At 44.5% G+C, this 21,876-nt stretch overlaps 1 protein-coding gene across 2 annotated transcripts in view; it reads right to left on the bottom strand.

The window, feature by feature from the left end:
* Positions 1-1,530: 1,530 nt before the first annotated feature.
* The window catches only part of slc6a6b (solute carrier family 6 member 6b), a 27,595-nt gene continuing 7,249 nt past the window's right edge, over positions 1,531-21,876 (bottom strand). For both annotated transcript variants that reach the window (XM_062546400.1, XM_062546399.1), the window contains exons 2-14: positions 20,741-20,970; positions 20,000-20,134; positions 16,972-17,206; positions 16,280-16,412; positions 14,498-14,632; positions 14,034-14,137; positions 13,766-13,890; positions 11,817-11,929; positions 9,751-9,888; positions 8,481-8,583; positions 7,476-7,576; positions 6,085-6,255; positions 1,531-5,654 (exon numbers count right to left, since the gene is read on the bottom strand). In XM_062546400.1, coding sequence (XP_062402384.1) covers positions 5,502-5,654; positions 6,085-6,255; positions 7,476-7,576; positions 8,481-8,583; positions 9,751-9,888; positions 11,817-11,929; positions 13,766-13,890; positions 14,034-14,137; positions 14,498-14,632; positions 16,280-16,412; positions 16,972-17,206; positions 20,000-20,134; positions 20,741-20,969 — 1,875 coding nt within the window. In that variant the 5' untranslated portion in view covers position 20,970 and the 3' untranslated portion in view covers positions 1,531-5,501. The remainder of the gene's footprint in view (positions 5,655-6,084; positions 6,256-7,475; positions 7,577-8,480; positions 8,584-9,750; positions 9,889-11,816; positions 11,930-13,765; positions 13,891-14,033; positions 14,138-14,497; positions 14,633-16,279; positions 16,413-16,971; positions 17,207-19,999; positions 20,135-20,740; positions 20,971-21,876) is intronic.

Below are 21,876 nucleotides of genomic sequence, written 5' to 3'. Positions count from 1 at the left end.
GACAACACACAGAAGAGAGGGCCTCAACATAAATGTGCTTGCTTTGGGGGGGGGGGGGGGGGGGAAGTAAAATGGCAGTTGTTCTGTGAGATCTTGAAACGCTGCCAAATGGCATAGAGGTAAAACAGGTTCGAATTTATACCACCTCCCCCTCTCCTCTCCGCTTTCTCCATTCCTCTCCACGCCCCCTCCCTCGTCGGCTTACATAACGTCTTCTTCAAGAGCGTTTAATCGCCTCAAATGGGCCGTGTTGTTAAGCAGAGCTGGCCAAGGTATCGCTTGTGATAAGTCGGCGTGGCAACCATACAGCAGATGCCTCTGTCCTCTCCCGTTCGGCCGACGGATTCTTCTCCGCACCTGCTCGGAAAAAACCACGGCGCTATTTATATGCGCCCGTGGACCAGCCGCTTTGGCACCGCTGTTCACCCTGCATGAGGTGGCACTGGCCAACACACACACACACACACACACACACACACACACACACACACACACATCCTGTCGCTCACACAGCGGCCGAGGTAAAGATGCTACTACATTCTCTTCGGTCAATGAGGGGGAAGCTGATTGGTGATTGATTAAGGTTAAGAGCTAGCATTAGAAAAAATATAATCACTACCCAAGTTTTTTCCTCTACCTCAGTATTTTCTTAATGCTACCATGAATGAGAAAAAACAGTGGACTGAGTCATAACCAGATAGGGTGAGGCTGACTTTACATAGCAGTGCAGGGTCTTAAAAGGTATTAAACCCTGTCAATAATTCATTGCATGACTGTTCTTATCACCATAATTGATTTAAGATTGCTAATCTCATCAGTACATTAGTAACTCAATCATACACAATAATGAGTTTTTACCACCCACCTGTGATCAAGTATTGGTACTCGGATACTCGGTTAAAACAACCAGCTCTGAACTACAGACTTTTATGCTCTCTTTAGAGTCTGAAGGCTTGTGTGCTGTTACCGTGGTTAGACGACAGGCAGTCGTGCTATTTAACAGCTTAAAGACTTTATGGGCCCATTGATTGAACCATATACAGACTACGGTCCCCATGATTCAACAGTGCAAACACCAGAGATGTGGTGAGAATGTCCACAGGCTTAGAATAAAGACTACAGGCTGAGCATTGTAGGAAGGTCATCTTCTCTTGAAGGAAAAGCCCAATGGAATTAAGTGTCCTTCCCCCAGTGCCAAAGACAACTGTGTTCTCACATGTTCGATGGGCTTGAGCGCCACGGGTGTGGCGCTGCCAAGGTTTAGAGACCAAATTGGCTCAAAGACAAGATGTCAAACCACCTTTGCACAGTAATGAGTCTGAAGCCAAACTAAACAGCCCTATATGAGATGGCTATTCATTATCGTGTGAAAGTGATTGATTTAATAACAAAAAAAAACATGCATGTAGATGCAGTCTGTAAATTTCAGTTATACAACGTGAGTTGTTAACCTCGGCAGAACTGTGAGGAAAAGCAGTACTGTAGCTGTAACAAGGATTTTCACTATTACACAGTCAGAGTACAACATGATCATTTTGAAATTTTTATTATGTTTTTTTTTTTCCCAGAACAAAGTTGTCAAATAACAAATGTCTTAATTGCAATATAGCAAAGAGCACTTACTAAAACGGCTTTGTTTTCATTAGAAATTGTACTAACAATTTACTGCACAAAGCATTGAGGAAAGTAACATCTTCAGAAGAGGAAAGAGAACTAACCCAGTCTGAAGGTAGTATGGAAAACTAAGAGTGGAAACATACTGTATTATCCCTGCCCAGACACAGCACACATGGCCAAAAACAGGACACCCATCACTACAGGAAGGTGGCGAACATGGTTTTGTCTGTATACAGTTGAAGCTTGTTAAGAGTGAAGGGTAATTGTGGAGATGTGATGTTTGCATTGAAGTTCTGCACGGGGCATTGTTGTCTTTCTCTCCATCTGGAATGTTGTCCCCACAGCAATGCCAGTACTGCCAAGCTGTTGCTGATTACACTATTCAATTATTTGTTTAATGACGATGCAGTAAACAGTAAGAACTATTCTACTGAATTGTGCTAGTCATCTATTGACTGGCCGGTTTATTGGTTAATAACTTTATAACGTTATTGGTCTATTTCTCAAGACACCTTTTGTAATTGTGATTGCTTCAGTCGTGGCAGAAGTGTTGCACTGTATTCTGTATTCACTCTAAAAAAATGTTTTTTAAAGTAGCTTGATTTAAAGGCTTGGCACACGGTCAAGCCAAAGGGCCAGATCCTGTATGTTTGACTAAGTGTCTGTGATTTCCCTATGCCTGTGGACAGAGGGGGTGATTGGGTAGATTGATGACTGCCATTTCACAGGCTCTGGAAGCCCCATTTTAATTTCACCACAAACATCCAACCGAGTGCCTCAGTGCCCAAGGACAACCTCCTCTTGGTTCTGTCACCCAAGGTCTGCCAAGCCACCAGTCCTTGACGTAATGCCTGCCCTTCTCTTTGTGTAGATTTATGGCAGCTGCTATCTAGATTTATATCTTTTTTTCTGTCTCCAGGACAAACGAAGCGCACTGCATCTGATTTATGTCTTGTCTCACTATACAACACCATGTTTTGCTCAATCCTGATTTTTTCCCTTTTTTTTTTCTTCGTACCTTCCCCCAAAGCTTCATCTGGTGTCCTAGCTTGGCATGTGAAGCACGTAATGGGTGAGTTTAAATAGCCTGACATTGCTGTGGGGACAGCAGTAGGGGACAGCCTGGGTTGATTGATTCATCACAGGTATTACGTTGGAGCCGCCTGGAGTTGTCTGGGACAGACAAGAGTGGTAGGGAGGCGCATGGAGCTTTAGGACTAGGAGCAGGCTGGTAAATTTCCACAGGTAGCACAACAACAGTAAGCAAAAGCACCTCTTTAGTGTGGTGCGGTACTATACTGCTGCCTTCCTTTGGCTTGGGATAGCTAGCAATGTTCGTATCATTGACATAAAGCAAAAGGCTTTTTCAAAGAATAATGTTTATTATGAAATAAAAAAAAGGTTTTAGGTACTGTAAAACCTGGTCTAATACATTTCATTTTTTTTCTCACAGATTCATTTAAAAAATAAAAACGAAACATTTTGTTTATTTTTTTTTCCAAATTTTTGATTAAAATCTCGCTTCATAGACTTCAAAAACATTTACCATACACCATACTTTTTTTTTTCCTTACAAAAAAAAGACAGGTAGGTAAGATCCCTGAAGGGGAGAGGCCTCGGGGGTATGGGGGAAGGGTCGGGGGGTTGGGGGGGGGGGCAGGGGGGGGGGCGCTGGACAGGGGGTGAGTGCCCCAGTGGACCTTGTGGGCTCTCCTCCATGCCGTCAGCCTCTAACTGGATCATTTCAAGTCTTCATCTCAAACAAACAAACTCCACGGAAGGCAAAAGCACCCCATGGGTGGGTGCCTCCACACAAGCTGTTTTCCTGTAAGTAGCCAGCAGCTGAGAGACATGCTGCCTTTTGAGCTGATGTCTTTACCAGTGGGCAACAGACTCCAGTCTGAACTTAGGGTCCGATTGACTCTGAAGTGAGCTGCCTTTGAGGGCTATTGTCCTTTTATGTGTGAGGCCAATTCAGTCTACCCCAAAAGAATTCAATCGGTTGAGAACATGATTTTTTGTTGGTTTCAAAAGTTTTCATATCAGGTTTAAGAAAAATGAGCACATTTGCAGATAGACTGACAACAGATAACACTGCACAAAGAAAAGCTATCTTGGTCAGATACAGTTTTCGGTGTTACTGTGGCAAAGCATTTTATGGTAGCTTAAATTGGCCCCTATTAATTTCTTCCAAGTTCTGCTCAGTATATTCTGATAAAGTACCACCTTTTGAGAAAAACAAAAAAATATGCTTATTTCCCTACAAAATATTGCACATTAGAAATTGCAGCAAGCTTTTTTGTTGGTTAATTATTGTATGTGAAACCCCTCCCTCTGAGAAATATTGGTAATTGTTAACAGAGTGGTCAAACACATTTTACATCTTCAATACAAAAGGCAAATGTGATTTTAAACAAAATAGAATAAACATAAAATATATCTGAATTTAATACCGTAAAATAAAAAAGACTACCTCCCAATGTAATAATGAAGACTGCTACTTTGACAGACACTGCGAGCCCCACACGACAACATTCTCAGGTAAGAATGTGTTCTGTGTCGTCATGTGCTGTTTTTAACAACTGTTTACGTGTATTAATGATCGTTTTGTACTTAAAAACAAAAGAGAGAGAACGTGCTGATATGATGTACTATGTTCATAAGAATGGCCTGAAGCAGACATGAGCTGAGATATGGTGGTCTTAGGGAGTGTGACTAGACATGTAACAATGGGTCTGGGTCTGGGTGGTGTGTGTGTGTGTGTGTGTGTGTGTGTGTGTGTGTGTGTGTGTGTGTGTGTGTGTGTTTTAATGATGGACAAGTGCATTTGATTAAGGCTCTCATTGACATGTTCAGATGTTGGGCAGTGAAGCTGCTCTGTCTGAATGATGGATCTGTCTCCCTACAGTACAGTACAGTACAGTACGGGAGTAACAGGGCAGAGCTGAGAGATATGCTGCTATTAAGAGTTAGTGTGATGTAACTGCCTGATCTTGTGTGCACCGTGCGCAAGGTGTAAACACTCTGAGGAAAGAAGAGAAGAGAGTCTAGGACTTTGGTGTGTGTGTGGGTGGCAAAGCACACGTGCGCAGTGTGGGTGTTTAGCAGTATAGTGTCCTTGCTTGGCTACCGTCCTTCATCATTGTGAGATTAGTATACACACTATGCGTACAGGACGATGGGGCAGACTCTGATAGTGTTGCCCGGCCGCAAGCTGGATGAGGTTAACACCAGCCTTCGGGTGCGACAAACATCATGGATAGCGAGACGTAAATCTAACCTTACCGTACAAGGACAACTCCACAACATAAAAGATATACACTGTACTGTAACTGTAACCTGTGTGGAGGGAGATAATAGTCTGTTTTTACAGCTACACCAGCGTTACTCTTAAACACAACATATACTTAGTTGAATCCTAATACCCAAAATATATTTATATACGGTCCTTTAGTATGTTTACTTATTAATCTGTCCACCCTCAAAGAAAACCAGACTACATATAACCCATTATGTACAGAAAGAAAAAAAAAAACAGAAACATTTACCACTCTATGTCCAAAGTACTGTTTGTGACTGAGGCCATGCCTTTAGCTGGCGACAGTCACAAAACTAATAGCAATGATTATTATTATCATACAAATATAATAATAACATTATGATAAAAATATTAAAAACATGGACAGAAAAAACTACATATAACTTCCTCCATAGAAAAAAAGAAACTCCTAGTGCAGATACGTAGCAATGTAAACCTGGTCCTACGACTATTTCAGAGTTAGCAAATATATATACTGTTATATATATTTATATTTATATATATATATAACATGGAAAGTGGGTCATATTTTTTTTTTTTTTTTAAATCCTCTCACAGAGAGCGCTCACATCATGGTTTCTACAATGGTATGGGTTGGCATCACTAAGCCGTTGTTCCCATTGGGGTCCAGAGGGTTGGTTAGCTCAGGGACCTTGGTGCGGTATTTCTCTGGACAGGAACTTGCGGCTCTAGATGGGGCAGCCACTGCCTTTATCCGCTGTGCGAGAGAGAGAGACAGAGACAGAGAGAGAGAGAGAGAGAGAGAGAGAGAGAGAGAGGAGGGGGAGAAAGAGAGAAGTACAGTATAAGGTATTTGTTCTTCCGGTTGAATACTAAGACTGTCAGTCTTGGCCTGTGATGACCCTCACACGGGAATCACTTTAGGTAAAAGTGTCACTGTAATGACTATATGTAAATACGAATGTAAATGATTGGCTCAATACCACATGGCATTTGCATGGAATATAGCAAAGATTTTTCCACTCCCACACAGGTGGGTATTTGTGAATGCAAATATGCATTACAACTGGATGTGATAAGCTTTCTTATTGGTTTAAGCTAACGCCTGTATGTGTGTGTGTGAGTATGTGTGTGTGTGTGTGTGAGAGAGAGAGAGGGAGAGTGTGTGTGTATGTATTTATAAGTACCTCAATCAGGGGCCCTTCTGACTGAATGATCTTGATCACGACCACCATGGGGATGCAGATCATGGAAGTGAGAGCCAACGTCCAGCCAACACCGATGGACCAGTCTGGGTACTCGTAGATCTTGTTGTATGTCAAAGGCTTGTACTTGACCAAGGAGAAGATAAAACAGCCCTGATAGAGAGAGAGAGAGAGAGAGAGAGAGAGAGAACATAAGATTAAGTTAATACATGACTCATCGCCTGCACGGAACAGCACATGCAGGAATGTGGGAAGTTATTCAGTGTCTAGTTCTTCATTTTCACAGCAAATACAAATCCCCTGACGGAACAGGGCAGCTGGAGAAGTGGCCCAAGCAAACAGCGGGCTTAAAAAGTAACTAACTGAACTACACCGTGCCATCACTGAGGTTATCAGTCAACTGACAACTCAGATAAAACAACTAAGGACAAAAAAGCTTTCACAAAATGGCTTAGTTGAAGTGTTTTTTTGCCCCCTCATAGACAGGAAAAAGTGCATGATAAGCTGTTTTTTTCCCTTTCCCTTTAAGATAAGAGAATAAAAGGAGATTAGTCTGGGAAGTGTAGCTGTACATTTTTATAAAATACCAGCACAGATTAAACCACGCACAGGGATCAGAGTGTCCTTTCTGAAGGACTCGAGAGGAACTCCTCTGGGCTTTTTGGTAGCACCCCGGTTGGATCTCACAGAGAGACGTGTTTTCACCGGCATCGTTAGGCACACTTCTTGGTCGACCACCACCCACCACCCAACCCCCCACCCAATCTCACGACTACACGAGGAGGCAGAATCTACGTAATCCCGAAGCTATAATGCTCAGATCTGGCCACAGCAGGCAGATGGTCCATCCATCTGGAGGGCACGGAGCAAAGTGTTGGATTTGCTCTGTAAATCCGGCATGGAAGAGGCCAGTGGCATAGCATTTTTTTTTTTGCACACGGTCTGGGGGGATGGGAGCTAAGCGGAAAAAAACCATTGTCACAGAGACTATTGCAGCGAGTACAGGCCCATCCTTTATCTGTCACATGACTGAGACAAGTTCACAAATTATATCAAAGAGGTTTACCTAAGTCACAGAGGACTAGGTGTGTCAGGCCATAATTGCTTTTTTTTGTCCTGTATTGTTTCAGTAATATCGTCATCATTTTTCCTGGGATCCTGGGATAATAAATGGCCACATTAATTAAACTTCAGTCACTCAGGCAGAAAGATCAGTCCTGATTTTGGACCTACTTTGGCCCATGTGATGTACTGTAGCAAGTACAGAGGTCCTTGGGATGTGACTCTGTAACTGACTACCTGTGGCCTCCAGGACAAGACATTGTCAGGACTCAACGGTCATCTAGGGACATTCTCATTTCAGCGACACTCACCGCACAGAGAAGGGGGGTGATCACAGTCCAGCTCCACTTCATCCAGGGATTTGGTCGATAGCCAATCATGTCCTCAATCGCATCATAGAAATTATCAGCGCCTACCAAAACAAGAGAGGAATGCATGTTATCGCCTTACATAACTGCACTGACATCAATTTAATATAAAACTAAATGATGTTACATGAAAATTTGAACATTTATCAGTGAAGTTGTATTGGATTATTTGTTGTACATATGTTGTTATGCAACAGCCACCAATCAGCAAAGATATTGTACTGTATAACCTGAGATATATAATAAGGTGAAGGACTATTATGAGGACTTTATCTTATACTTAATGGCTTAATCAATAATTTTATAAGACTCATGACGAAATGTTTCATGAGCAACAGCTTTCTGGGCATGAGTTGAGCTGTCCTCTGTTCACCAAAGAAGCTTTGTAACATAGATACTTCACATCTCTCAATGAAATTGTAGTTATGAAGTTATACTTGGTCTCCATGGACTTAACAGTGAGTTTTAAAAGACTATGTTCATGTATGTTTAAAAGAAGCTCCATGGCCACCCCTAATATAAACTAGAGTGGGAAATCGTATGGGTAGCCCGTATCAAGTCTGGAGAATGTAGATGACAATGGCATGCAGGTACATGTTGTGCCATTTCTGCTTTTTCAGGAATAGGGGCTTTTAGAAACCTAAGCACCTGCATCTGTGTAAAGCGGAGTTTACTGGTAAACCTCAACACCGGATTCAAAAACACAAAACAGGTTGGTAGTATCTATAGTATCTAACTGCCTTCCTTTAGCAGTTTAAGAGATGGCAACCAAACATCTGTTTGTGGGTCTGATATCTATAAAACGTCAGTTCTAATTCAGGCTGTAAGAACCTATAGTCACGGCAGTCAATATGAAGCCGCATAGGTCTCTCTCTTGTTATAATAACTATACATACGCATACACAACATATTATTACCATGTGTCTGTGATATATATAAAGCACTCACCATAAACCCAGGCTACAGCAATACATTCAAAGAATGCAACCCACAAAAGGCACACACCACTGGCTGCATAGTAGTCAAACAGTTGGAACACATACATGCCACCCTATAGAAGAGAGAGAGAGAGAGAGAGAGAGAGAGAAGAGAGGAAGGAGGGAGAGATGTTGTTAAAATTCCACATATGGGCAGAGCCTTTTGTGAGATGAGGACGATGGACAGTGAGCATCTGTGAGAAACTGCGTCCGTCTGAGAGTGTGTGGGCCACTGAGGCTGAAATGGAGGCTGACTGGACAGTTCCTGCATTTGTCCTCGAGCTATCCTACCACAGCCAGATAGAGGGAGAGCGAATGAGTGGGAGAACGACAGAGAGAGAGAGAGAGAGGGAGGGAGAGAGGGACAGAGGGAGAGGGGTGGAGAGAGAGACAGAGAAGGAGAGAGGGAGGGTGGGAAGGTGCACGAAGTGGGGGCAACTGGAGAAATGATGTCACGGAAAAAGAAGAGGGTATGGAAAAAAAGAGAGAGAGCGAGAAAGGGATGGGGGGTCTCCCCCATTACGCAGAGCCACAGTGGCCAAAAAGGAGTCCGATGGGAGTCAGAGGGCATGGGATGTCCATGGGAGAGCAGGGCACAGGGCAAAGGACAGCCTGCAGATGGGGGACATCTAGCAGAAAATAGGCCCAGCAATCTCCTAGTATGGCTTATTGAAAACATTACTCATTAAGCTCCTCGAAAACATCACGCTGGACCTTTTTACCCTGCCTGGGAATATCCCTCTCCCTCTCTCTCTTTCTCTCTCTCTCTCTGTTTCTCTGTCTCCCCCTCTCTCTTTCATTGACCTCCCACCAGTCAGACAGCTCGACCATTAAACCCTTTTCCAAGGAGCTGTAATGGCAGAAAGCAGGAGGAAGGAGGAAGGAGGAAGGAGGAAGGAGGAGGAGGAGAGGACGAGGTGAGGGGTGAACGGCTGACAAGAGAGACGCAGGAAGTGCTGGCCAGGGCACAAGCCTTGGGGGGGCTATTCTGGACCTTGGCTGTTGACTGATGCTCTGGCTGCCTTTCAGAGGGCGCAGGAATAGCCCGACTCGATATAGCGGACGGCCGTAGCTGTACGTCTGAGCTGGCATCACAGACTAGCGCTAAAAATGGACGGGGTTGAGAGGAGGAGGAAAGTGGGAGTGTTGTTGGGGGGTCGCTGTGTGTTGAGAAATTCAAAACGTGAAACGTGTGTGCGGTAGTAATGATGTGTTAAAAGGAGCATCGTTGGTACACTCACTTTGGTAACCATGGTTAGTCCCAGAAGATAGCTCAGGAAACACACTATAGCTATGAAGATTTCCCGCCGGTAACCCTTCCTTAGGAAGGATGGATAGAGATCAACAAGAGAAGTGATCTGTCCTTCCACTTCGACAAACTGTGGGAGAACAGAGAGACAGACTTGCTAAACATTTTTGCATCATCCCAAGCACATAATGTAGCAGAGCAAGAGTCATATACATTCAACTAACATAAACACATATTCACTAATCTTTCTGTGGCCATGCAAAACCTCTAAATGCAACCCAGAGTTAGGAAACACGCTTTCTTAAATTCCCATTTAATCTGTTGGTATGCGGGTAGCCAACCACTTAATCATCCCTTGCATCCCAGCCCAAATCTACATAGCATTTCCCTGCACAATCCCTGTAAAGTGCAGGTTCTGCTGCACTGGCACTGCATAATATCTCAAAGTAAATCATTCTTTCCGTCTTTGTGATTCTGACTAAATTAACTGATAAGGACTGTCGCAACCTTTATACAGCATACATGAGCCACTTTGATGACAAATGACACAGATCCGTTCCAACTGGGACTAGCAGAGCAACTAGAAGCCCTGAAATGGGACTATGGAGTGGTGAGGACACTGGCTTAGCGCAGTGTATAATTTCACTGTGGCTGAGAAATCTGAGACACCAACTGACGCCAGCCTGAAAGATATCCAACAAAGTTTTTTTTTTTTTTTTTGTCTAACACTCCTTCCTTTTCTACATCGTCCATTGGGGGGCGCGGGAGGTGGAGGGGTTGGGCTCAAAACAAACGTTCACACATTGCTTCATTAAGTAAACACATGACTCTTTCTGTTGACAAGGAGTGTTTAATGAAGCAGGCTTATCATGATGACTGAAAGTAGATAGCTATGGCAACATAATGTGTTTGGCCTACACTTGTGATACTCAAATCTAACTCTGCATGCTAGGTTCTGGTCGTGGTCGTTTAATACAATAAACACCAAATTGCTAAATTAACTTATATAGTTTTGTTTTACTACTTGTTTTGTCATGGACAGACTCAACAGACTCAAGAGGAAGATATGGGTTAGTTGTGCAATACTAACAGACAGATTCTTTCCCCTGAAGTAAACATCCAAATTGGCATTCCTCTGCTCTGCCCATCCCTTATCTGGACACCCACCACCACGTTCGTCAACAACACCTCAAGAGTGTCGGCCATTTTTCCACGTGTCTTTTTTTCGGAGAGAAGCGGGCCCGTGACACTTCGCTGAAACTGCTTTCAGGGCAAGGACAGGACATGTTTGGTGATTGTGTGTGTTGCCCCGGGTAACCCGAACCTTGACTCTGGCTCTGCTGGCACTGTTGGCTATTCTGCCACTTGAGCTACAGTAATGGTCTGTCTGTGCAGATGCACGACTGCTGTAAGAGATGATGTTACTCTCTCCATACCGTACAAGCTGTTGGTGCACAGCGCTTTTGAACACAGCTTCCATGGCTGCTTGTGCTTGTGATAGAATAGGAAACTATTTAAGCTCATTTTTTAAGGTTGTATGAACTTGAGGTACATAAAATATATTTAGGAATGTGTACACAAACCTGGTTTCCATCATACAAACTGCAGGGCTCTCTGCTGGCCTTTTTAAACTACACTGAGTTTCACTATAAGATGCCATTTTTGGCATGTAGATTTTGCAAACTATATGTACTGAACTTACATTATAGTGTTAATGTAGGTCCTATATGTGGTTTGATTTGAAATGAATGGTGAACAATCATGTACTACTTTCAGCGTTGAAAAGTGTCAGGTGTGGTTTGGCATAATAAGCATTTGTACAGTAGTTTGCATATACTTCTCATTTTACATAGAAGGCATTGAGGGCTTAGCCACACTTTACATAAGGCCCGTGCGTGTCTCACTTCTCATCTTTCTGTTTAAGGTTGGTTCCTACCCTGTGAGGTTTGGTGCAGTAAGCATAGTTCCGTGCATGTACCATAAGTCCAATACTGACTTTGCATCCATGTGCACCCTTAAACCTTGTTTTTTGTTTGACGTGGTTTAACAGCGACTGACCTGACTGTCGAGCCCCAAAAGCAGAAGCATGATAAAGAATAGAACAGCCCAGAAGGTGGGCAGGGGCATCATGGACACAGCCTTTGGATAGGCGATGAAAGCCAAGCCAGGACCTAAAGGGGTAGAGGAGAGAGGGAAGAGGGGGAGAGCATGTGGTTAGAATAGGACAGCCCAGCCAACACATGTTCACCTTGGTCACTGCTGTGTTTTTTCGAAGCGATTGCTCAAGCTGAGAGCACTTCAAAAGTGAGGGCCAAGGGTATGCAGTCTATTGCATAGGTCCTGGTAAGATGTAGGCTACAAACTAATAATATGGGATTTTTTTCCCCTTTCGTTTACTTAAAAATATATATATTATTGCTATTACTATTATTGTTGTTAATTTGCACCATACATGTTATGATGTCTGGTTAATGTCAGATTGACCCAATAGATTTGAGCAGGCAGGAACTTAGTGTTCTTTCTACAATAATGATATGACTAAGCGCTGTATGCGGCATAACAGTATCGGGAAACAGGAGGCAACATACTAATCGCCTCTTCTTGCCAACATTGCAAGTGTGGCATGGAAGAACCTGCTTGACAAAAGTTTTTAAAAGACACAAAACAGAGAAACAGATGGACAGCAAAAATGGACAGCACAGGAGCATTTAACATAGCGTGACAAAAAAAATACAATAAACTGTAGACTGTTGAGGCTAGACATAGTCTCTTGTCAGGTTCAAGATACAAGCCAAACATAACTTGGCCTCCAAAGCAGGAGCCAGTAGTTTCCCCTCCAAACTAGAAACAAATACTCATGGCTTACCTTTATACACTTTAGTTTGATAATGTTATCAACACAGCTATGCACTGTGCAAATAGTTTCTGAGGAGGCTTGTGCCTCCGTAAACAAGACATTTTTTAAGCAAGCCAAACAGCCAACAGCAAACTAATTCCTGTGCAGTGGTGTTAACTCTGCACTACTCTCTCTTCAATCAGACATCAGGAGAAACAGGAGAAGAGCCAGTGAATCTGGAACTCAGACAAAGCTGTGAGCCATAGAGAGCAACTGAAGCCCGTCTTTCAGCAAAAATCACGCAAGTCTCCAGTGGAGAGCGGACCAAAGCCAGACACAAACCAAACTATTTTATGGCATAAAACTAGAGAGAGAGAGCATGCTGAATGGTTGAGTGAAGGAGAGCCATCTTGAGACCTTTCCAATTAGAGTTTAAGACAAAAACAAAAAAAAACAAAAACAAATCCAATCGAGTTCTCCATGGACATTAGCCAGAGGTTACTGCTAGCTTTTGTGCTATTACAACATGGACTCCAAAATAAATCATCATGAGCACAGCCGTGGATTCAGCAGAGAACTTCAATGATGAACGGTTTCTTAATTTTGGTCTATTCCTTGGTTTAGAGTTACAAAGTTGGCACAAGATGCTCACATTTTCAAACCCGCATTTTAACTTCACTCTACACGTGGAAACGTGGATTTAAGCAGCCCTCTTTCGTCCCAGAGTGTCAGAGGAAAACTACATCCCGGCACATTGCTCTTAGCTCTTCGGCGATAACCAGTCAGGGCGAGGTCCAATAACCAGTGCTCTTTTTCGCAGCGTTGTCAAGTGCGTTGTCTCCACAGAGTTCCACAGATTGGCTTTGTGAATCCCACTGAATGAATTTCACTTTCCCTTTCTCCCATAGACAGTGTCTACATTTGCTTTCACTGAGCCTTCATACTTTTTTTCGTTCTAAATCAACAAGCGTTCAACTGCTAAACGTTCCACATTTCAAAGTCGAAATCTGAGCATTTCTACACTATGTTTTTTGTTGGTTTAGTAATAATCTAAGAATCTCTTTGCAGTTCCAATTTGTCATTTTTGAATCTATTTCACCAAAATCTACTTTTTTTTGTTGTTTGTTTGAAGTAACAGCGCCCACCATCACTGCTACTTTAACCCTCGTACCTGACTCTGCCACATCGGCAATGTCCACCCCTTGCTCTTGTGCCATGAAGCCCAGGACGGAAAATATTGCGAAGCCAGACACAAAGCTGGTTCCGCTGTTCAGGCCTCCCAGCAGCAAACAGTCCCTGAGTCACACATATGTCATGGAGGTTGTTAATTAACACACATGGAACCTAGGTTCCCACTTTTTTTCTTTTTTTTTTTACCCATCTTTCTTTTTTTCACTGGACTACAAGTCCCTCTGAAGCCCCTTGGACCAGACACTCACCTGTAGCAGTTGTATTTGTACTTGTTGTAGCTTCCTAGTGATGTCATTGCCCCCAGGCAAATAGCGTAGGAGAAGAAAATCTGTGTGCCCGCATCAATCCAAACCTACGAGAGTAGAAAAGCATAACGCATGGCTGAGGCATCTTGTAACCAATTTCTCAAATTCTCAAAAAAAATGACTGCTTGTGGAAGGTGCAAAACTGGGTCATTTGTTTCTCATGTCGCCGGGTGGGCCACTAGGTGATAATTTGAGATTGACCTATCACTGCACAGCTCCATTTTGGAGTGTGACACTAGGATCCCTGTTATGACTGATGGGCAGAAGCCTGGTGTCTGTATAAAATGATACTGGGGCGTGATGAGGGCCAGGGGGCCAGTGTGAGTGCGGAGGGGTAATAAGACACTGTGGAGTAGCTAGTGTGGGGGAGGGGAAGGAGGGGGGTGTGTGTTGGGGTGATCCCTTACCTCTGGGTCCTCCAGACGGGTCAAGTTGGGGTACAGATAGAACGTGATGCCTTTGGACGCTCCGGGTAGAGTGACGCCACGGACCAGGAGCACAATAAGCATGAAAAATGGGAAGGTGGCGGTGATGTAGACCACCTGTGGGGAGAGAGACAGACAGAGAGAGAGAGAGAGAGAGAGAGAGAGAGAGAGATAGAAGATGAAATAGAGAGACATCAGAAGGAAAGGAAATAGAGAAAGAACAGGAGGTAGCAAAGGAGAGGGGCAGAATATGAAAGAGAGATTGTGAGAAAGTGAGAGATAGTGAGAAAGGGAGAGAGAGAGAGAACGAGAAAGAGAGAGAGAGAGAGAGAGAGAGAGAGAGATTACATGAAGCCAAGTAAGCCATAAAGGCTGCTTTTCATTGAATCTGAATGTAGCGGCTCATGCCCTAATGAATAGGTTTCAGTCAGTGGAAACCTTGTTTTGACCCAACATCCCACAGCTTGAAACCTTCCTCTGCAGACTTTGGCTGGCTGACAGTCTGCCATTGTCTGTTTACGCTGCAACGCCACATGACCGATAGGATGCAACGGAAAGGCTTGCGTCCTTAAGCCTTCGCCCTCAAGAGCCACAATAACAGGGTCGGTACTGGCGCAATCGTTTTCATGAAAGGCCACTTCGTTATTGTGTCTTGCCACAAATAACCGCCACGCTTCGCTTTATTTGCTCCTCAGCCACAGCTACAAATCATGGTGGAGAGGCCTCCCGTCACGGAGCCCCACCGCGTTAGTTACATAATTCGACACGAGTTCAAATCTGGGCCACATAAACCCAACTCAAAAGCCTGAATGAAAGGGCGAGCGAGCAAGAAGACACCCTACACCCATAAAACACTGTGCCTCTGTTTGCACTCCTAACTCATGCAGCCGCGACAGTCGTCTGGCCAAAGCCCCCTCCAGATGACTCAGTAGACGGACCGTCTGGTGAAAGCCGAGCCAGAGCCAAACAATCAGTAGCCTACACTGTAAGCGCGATCTATGACAGTCGAACGCCACATCTGAGGAGACATTTGCATTGAGGGCATTGAGGTGTGCCTAACTTGCCGAGGGTGATATATGGCATGCATGCCCGAGGGTGATTTGGCGTGTTGAGTTGAGTTGTGATTCCAATGGCTGTTGTCTGTGCCAGGAGGCTCGACGAAAAGTGTGCTTCTTCACCGATCCAACGCTACTCAGCTGTTGTACAGGCTAATGAGAGATGCCTAATGGACAAGCTTCTGTGGGTCAACCCACTATACCTAAATCCTACGATGCTTCAGAGATGCCTGAGATAGATGTTGCCTGAGAGTCAGTCAACAATGGTTGAACTTGTGGCAGTAGGATTAATATACAACACTAATCATTGATTTGAACATTTTATACTCGTTTGGGTTAAATAAACCGCTTGACAAAATATTGCTTGTAGACAGACATGATATCACCAGCAGGCCATGCCCACAGGATTTCCTTATAAACGCTACTCCTACTGAGAAAGAAGTAGCATGACACCCACTTAGCCAAAAAACTTCCAAATTGTCCCTGGATAGGACTACTACCATATCGTGCCCCAAAAACTTGCCAAAAGAACGATGGCAATGTCAATACTGCCAATAACATCAACGCAACAAATACAATCTCGCAAACTCCACTGTGCAACAGTGTTCAGGCAAACCTTGGTTTGCTGAGGGTGTTCAAGCTCATTAAGTGGAACGAAGCTTTACTTTGGGGTGTTTCCTTGACAAAACATTGATTGCGCGAGACTCACCTTTCCAGTAGACTTCACACCCTTCCAGATGCAAAAGAAACAGATGATCCAGACGGCCAGAAGACACAAGGCCAGGTCCCATTTAACAGGTCCGATGTCATCAATACCCGAGGAGATGTTCAGGACATTACGCCTGTTATCAGAACAACGAGAGGGAGAGAGGGAGAGAGAGAGAGTAGTTAAAACTAGTGAAGTAAGCAGATGTCTTTTATTCAGAGGAATGCTGTACTAGGTGCTCTGTCAAGGAGAGATAGAGAGAGAGAGGGGGGGGGGGGGGGACAGAGAGGGAGAAGTGCACCCTGAGTTTATCTAACGTCCAAGTCGCACTTGAGTGGATGCTTGAGAGGACACAAACGAATACAAACACTTCGACATGATTGAGCAGAGAAGGAGGCAGACAGGAAGAGGGGAAAACGAGAGCGAGCGAGAGCGAGAGGAAGGAGTAGTGTGGATGTTTACAATCTAGCTCCTGCTCTGGCCGGAGCCAGCCAGAGTGTTCCTTCTCCGGCTGGTCTGCCACTACCTCCGTGTAAAGAGCCAGGTAAACACTACAAAGAACCACATTGGGCCACTCATCCCAACTTTGCCAGTGAACCAAGCAACGAAGGCAAGAAGGCAAGCAATGCATTCTGGGACAAGGAAGGGAAAGGGGAAGGGGAAGGGGGGGCAAAAAAAAAACGCTTGGCACTCACTCCCAGAACTCGATGACGGGGGAAGTGAAGTTGGTGGCGTTGGCACTCAACCACAGTGTCTTGTTCTTGCGCATAGTGTCCTCGACGCAGTTCTCGGTGTTCCATGGCTGGTTGCACTTGGCCCAAGGAAGCTCGGGCTGGAAACACTGGAACAGGTAGTAGAGCCCCCAGGCCAGGATCACAATGTAGTAGATGTTGAGCAGGGAGACGATCACGATTGAGGCATAACCAATACCTGTATAGAAAAAAGAAGGATCGTTTTAAGCATTTCCTTTTTTATTTTGATTTGAGCAGATCAGATGTCTCCTCAACTGGTCAGTGTCCATCCTGCATATTTCTGTTAAAGTCTTAGTAGTTGGTATCCACAGTGGGGGTCATCCCTATGTTCCCTGGGTCCTATGTTCCCCGGTTTTCCCCAAAAGGGTCCTATGTTGCGCGGTCGCAATACATACCCGGGAAACATAAGTATGCTCCCTCTTACAGTGTGTGTGTTCATGTGATGCAGAGGCCCTAGTAGTGATGCTGGCTAGAGTGGACCTGATTCTGGTCAAGTACAAAATGTACCCCCATAATCTATTGTCGACTGGCTTGCAATTTGTGTAAGGCAGATGTCAACAAGTTAGCAACACTGTTCTGTAACTTTTGCTAGCTACACGGTTGTACACTGCTACATTTTCTATTCATTGCGGTGTTTTAAACAATGCTGATTCTACCAACATCAGCCTTAATTATGTAGCCTATGTTGTAGGGAGACCATGTTATCAAATTTAAGTAGTTAAGTAAAGTAAGTTACTGAGAGTTAACTATGTCATACTGTAGCTAGCCCCAATGACACGAGCAAACATAATCATCTATCTTACGCAACCTGCATTGAGGAAGAAAAGCAGTTATTTTCCAAGCTTAAGCTAATGAGAATATTCAGAACATCAGAGAGATTTGGACATGAAGGACATTAATACAATTTTCCAGAATTAAAAGCATGCAGAGAAGGATCAGTAACCATTGTTGACAGATTAATCAAGCTCTTTCCCCAGTAAGGCTCTTAGCCCTGACTGATGTGGCAGTCAGAGTAGCAAATTCAGCTTGTGTTGTGAAGCAATGACACTTTGTGACTATCTGTTGTGTACTTGGGAGGGATGTGACTCCACTGTCAACAAAAGTTACATCTGAAGGGTTTGACTGTGTTTGTCACTATGTAAACTAAGAAGAAGGTGTGTGTTCCATGACTTCCACCGTTCGTCATTGCTGTTTAGGGTTAAATCTGACATAGCCTACTTACAAGCGAGCATATTATCGTGTTTACAACTCAACAGGTGCATTATCCCCATAAAAACAACCACTGACTTAACAGCAGCCTATTGGTATTATCTTTGATTGCTAGATTAGATTTTAACCTAATGGGCTGACAACTTCTCTTCTCCTAATTAAAAAAGTCAATTATAAACTTGTACATCATGCTGTTGAGGAGCTTGTTGATTGTGACTCCATTAAAGCAGGCAATTCTCAAAGGTTGTCATTAGTAAACATGTGGAGACAGCGTCCTATTAGAAGACCCATAGGGAGTTGACGCAAGGCTTCTATCAAGGGGTAAGGCACAGCATATCAAACAAATAGATTTCTACTCTGCTTACCCTACCACATCCACCACTACAAAGGTCGAAGACTATATATCAAAATATAAACATGTTTAGCCTTTAATAATCAAAAGTTAATGCATGGGGTCAGCTGTGTTCTGTCCTTCTCACATCTGACCACTGGCCTTACAATCACAAGCACAGCCTGTCCATAAACATTATTTTCAGGAAGTTGCATTTCATGCTAAGCTAGTTCGATAAGGCGGTGTATGTATCTGGCTGCGCTGCACTGGGCCGAGTCCGACACAGGGGCGGTGAGATCTAATTAATCATGGCGTGTGGGATCTGCCAGCTGTCTGTGTTTGTCTCCATCAGCGGCGGCTTCACTATGCTGACAAGCAGCCGTTTCAGCCCCGGCCCTCCTCGGCCCGACAAACTAATTAACAGCTGCCTGCGCCCGCACTCGCGCTCCCACTGCCTGGCTATTTCCACTCCTCCCCACCCCTGCCCTGCACAAACCCTCTGTACAAACAAACAGGTCCCAAGGACTGCCCCTGGCACTCGCCTGAATGAAAATGAAAGTAGCTGCTAGGGAACCGTCCACCAGACTCAGCTCGGGGTTTAACAGCCTGCTGACACCAGTTTAAGAAGATTTTTAACTTATTAATAGGGGGTGACTCTGTGTGTTTGTGTGTTTGTGTGTGTGTGTGTGTGTGTGCGTGTTTGTATGTGTGTGTGTGTGTGTGTGTGTGTGTGTGTGTGTGCGGTGTGTGCGTGTGTTTGTGTGTGTGTGTGTGTGTGTGTGTGTGTGTGGTGTGTGTGTTGAGGGAGCAGACAAAAAATAACATGCTCCTTTCTTAGCACTCAGGCCTCATGTTTATTTAGATTTCCTGTCTTGTGCTGCGTCTAATTCTTGGGTCAAATCCCCCTATGCCATCCACCTCTGAGCTGTTTTGCTGTTCGCTGGCCATGGCAACACGAAGCTAGGAGCAGTGTATTTTATTGTTGTTTTGTTTGTATAGACTAGAGGTCTGTTTCCATGCTAACCCTCGACCTAGTAACATTTTGCTATACAATGGCGCTAGCTATCTGGACCACAATAATGTCCTGTAAGTGTGCATGTGTGTATGTGTGTATGTGTATGTGCGCTCGTATTTTGGGGGGAGGGGTTTTAAAGAGAAATGTGAGAGAGAAAGAAAGAAAGAACGAGAGAAAGAAAGAGAGAGAATGAAAGAGAGAGAGAGACGCTTGATGCTTGACTTGATGCTTGAACGTGTAAATAATTTACGTAAAGAATTAGGGTGCTTTGCCAGTCTCACTTCATCTCATTTACAGGGAGAGAGAGAGAAAAAAGGGGGAGAAAGAGAGAGGGAGTTTTTTTTTTGCTGAGAACAGCTGCAAAGGGTGGCGGGTGTGCTAGTGAAGTGGGTGTGGTGCGGGCACAGCGTGCTTACCAGTGAAGATTGGGCAGAGTTTTTCCCAGCAGGTGATGCCACCCTCGGAGGTGTACTGGCCCAGAGCTACCTCCAGAAAGAAGACGGGTAGGCCTCCTCCGAACAGGAAGATGGTATACGGGATGAGAAATGCACCTGTGTGTGTGTGTGTGGGGGGGGGGGGGGGGGGGGGTGGAATGGCATGATGAGTAAGCTCCAAGAGAAACACGATATCAAGCCCCAAGCACGAGTGGCCACGTCAAGAAGCCATGACATGGCCAGTCAGGAGTGCGGTTATTTCAAGCCGGGCGTTTGCATGCTGATTTCATGAAGATTCCCGCGAACAGTTGCACCAGTGCTAACTGAAGAGGTCAGTTGGTGTCATGCCCGAATGGAACGAGACACTCGCATATCGCCGTGCCCTAAACAGAATTAATCTGACACGGTCGTAATTACAGTAATGCTAGGAACTGGGGCAACGCACAGCAAGGATTCTGTTTAGTTTCAACCTTGCTTCTCTCCCTTTCCACTTGTCAAGTGGAAAAAACAGGAAACAGGGTAGGTAAATAGACATTACACATAGGCGGTCACGTTGTCGTGTTGTCACCTGATGTGTGGCTTAGTGAATCTGATTATGCATCAGTGACTGTACAGGTAGGAAAAGTTAAGCTCTCCCTTTTTTCCCTCCCTCGTCACTTGTCACCGATCATTTTCAGTTTTTGATAGTCACAATAGACAAAACAAAGAAAGAAACAGGCTCACCTCCGCCATTCTTGTAGCAGAGGTAGGGGAAGCGCCAGACGTTGCCTAAACCGACAAAGCCCCCGGCAACCGACAGAAGAAAGTCAAGCTTGCTAGCCCACTTCTCCCGCTGAGGGTGCTTCCCCTCTGCCTCGTCCTCCGGCCGTGTGCCGGGGCTCTTTCCAGGTGAGGGCTTCAAAGTGTCCTTGTGGAAGTCCTTCAGACATTGGAGCTTCTCTTTTTGTGCCATGCTATGGGGAGAGAAACAGAGAGAGAGAGACAGAAAGAGACAGACAGAGAGAGAGAGAGAGAGAGAGAATGTTTTGAAAATGATATAATACAGCAAATTATCACTCTTTTTAGCCAGTTGAAAACAAGGTTCCCAAAGACAACAATGGTGCCTATTCCCAGTCCTATGCCCCATTTCTCCCTGAACTGAGAGTGAGGAAGAGAGGTAAATAAAGAGGGAGAGTAGGAAGGGGTAAGTGTCTGTCTGGGAGGAAAATGGAGGTCGGGACAATGCGAGACTCAAGTCCATCTGCGTACATCAAAGAGGAAAATAGGCCTTGGTAAAAGATTAAAGACACCCTTGATGTTTATATGGGTTACATTGACATGAATAATGCATTCGTTTTGCATCAATAGGAGGAACACGAGCACTCACACACACACACACAGTAAAAAGGCTTCCATGCATGTGCGGTTTTAAACAAAGGACCTTAACTCCTCTAATAATGTAACACCTTCTAACTTCCTCTGGCCTTCATGTCATGTCAAAGCCCACTGAAAAAGGAATCCTGAAAAAAAATGAAATGGACCCAAAACCCCAAATCTACTGACTTGGCAAAAACATCAAGTATTAATGTGAGTGAGGTCATCATTAACGTTGGCCACTAGGAATAGTTATTTGTTTTTGTTTCATTAATGTTTACGCTATCACGTCGCCATTCCGGGCGCAGGCTTGTTGTCACAGGACGAAAGGCAACGTTTCTGAGACGCAGCCAAAGCTGGTGACGCTCGCTCTCTATCTCAGCGTCCCAGTGATGGCAAGGTCCTCCAAAGACATGCTTGGCACCCTGAACCACAGACTGTTTTTCAATCTGGCACAGCTTGGACAAACTGCAGCCTACAGGGGGGGCAGTGTCCAACACTTTCTC

This window comes from Sardina pilchardus, chromosome 9, assembly GCF_963854185.1.
Source record: "Sardina pilchardus chromosome 9, fSarPil1.1, whole genome shotgun sequence".
Taxonomy (NCBI): domain Eukaryota; kingdom Metazoa; phylum Chordata; class Actinopteri; order Clupeiformes; family Clupeidae; genus Sardina; species Sardina pilchardus.
This window is presented reverse-complemented; position numbering and strand designations above follow the sequence as displayed.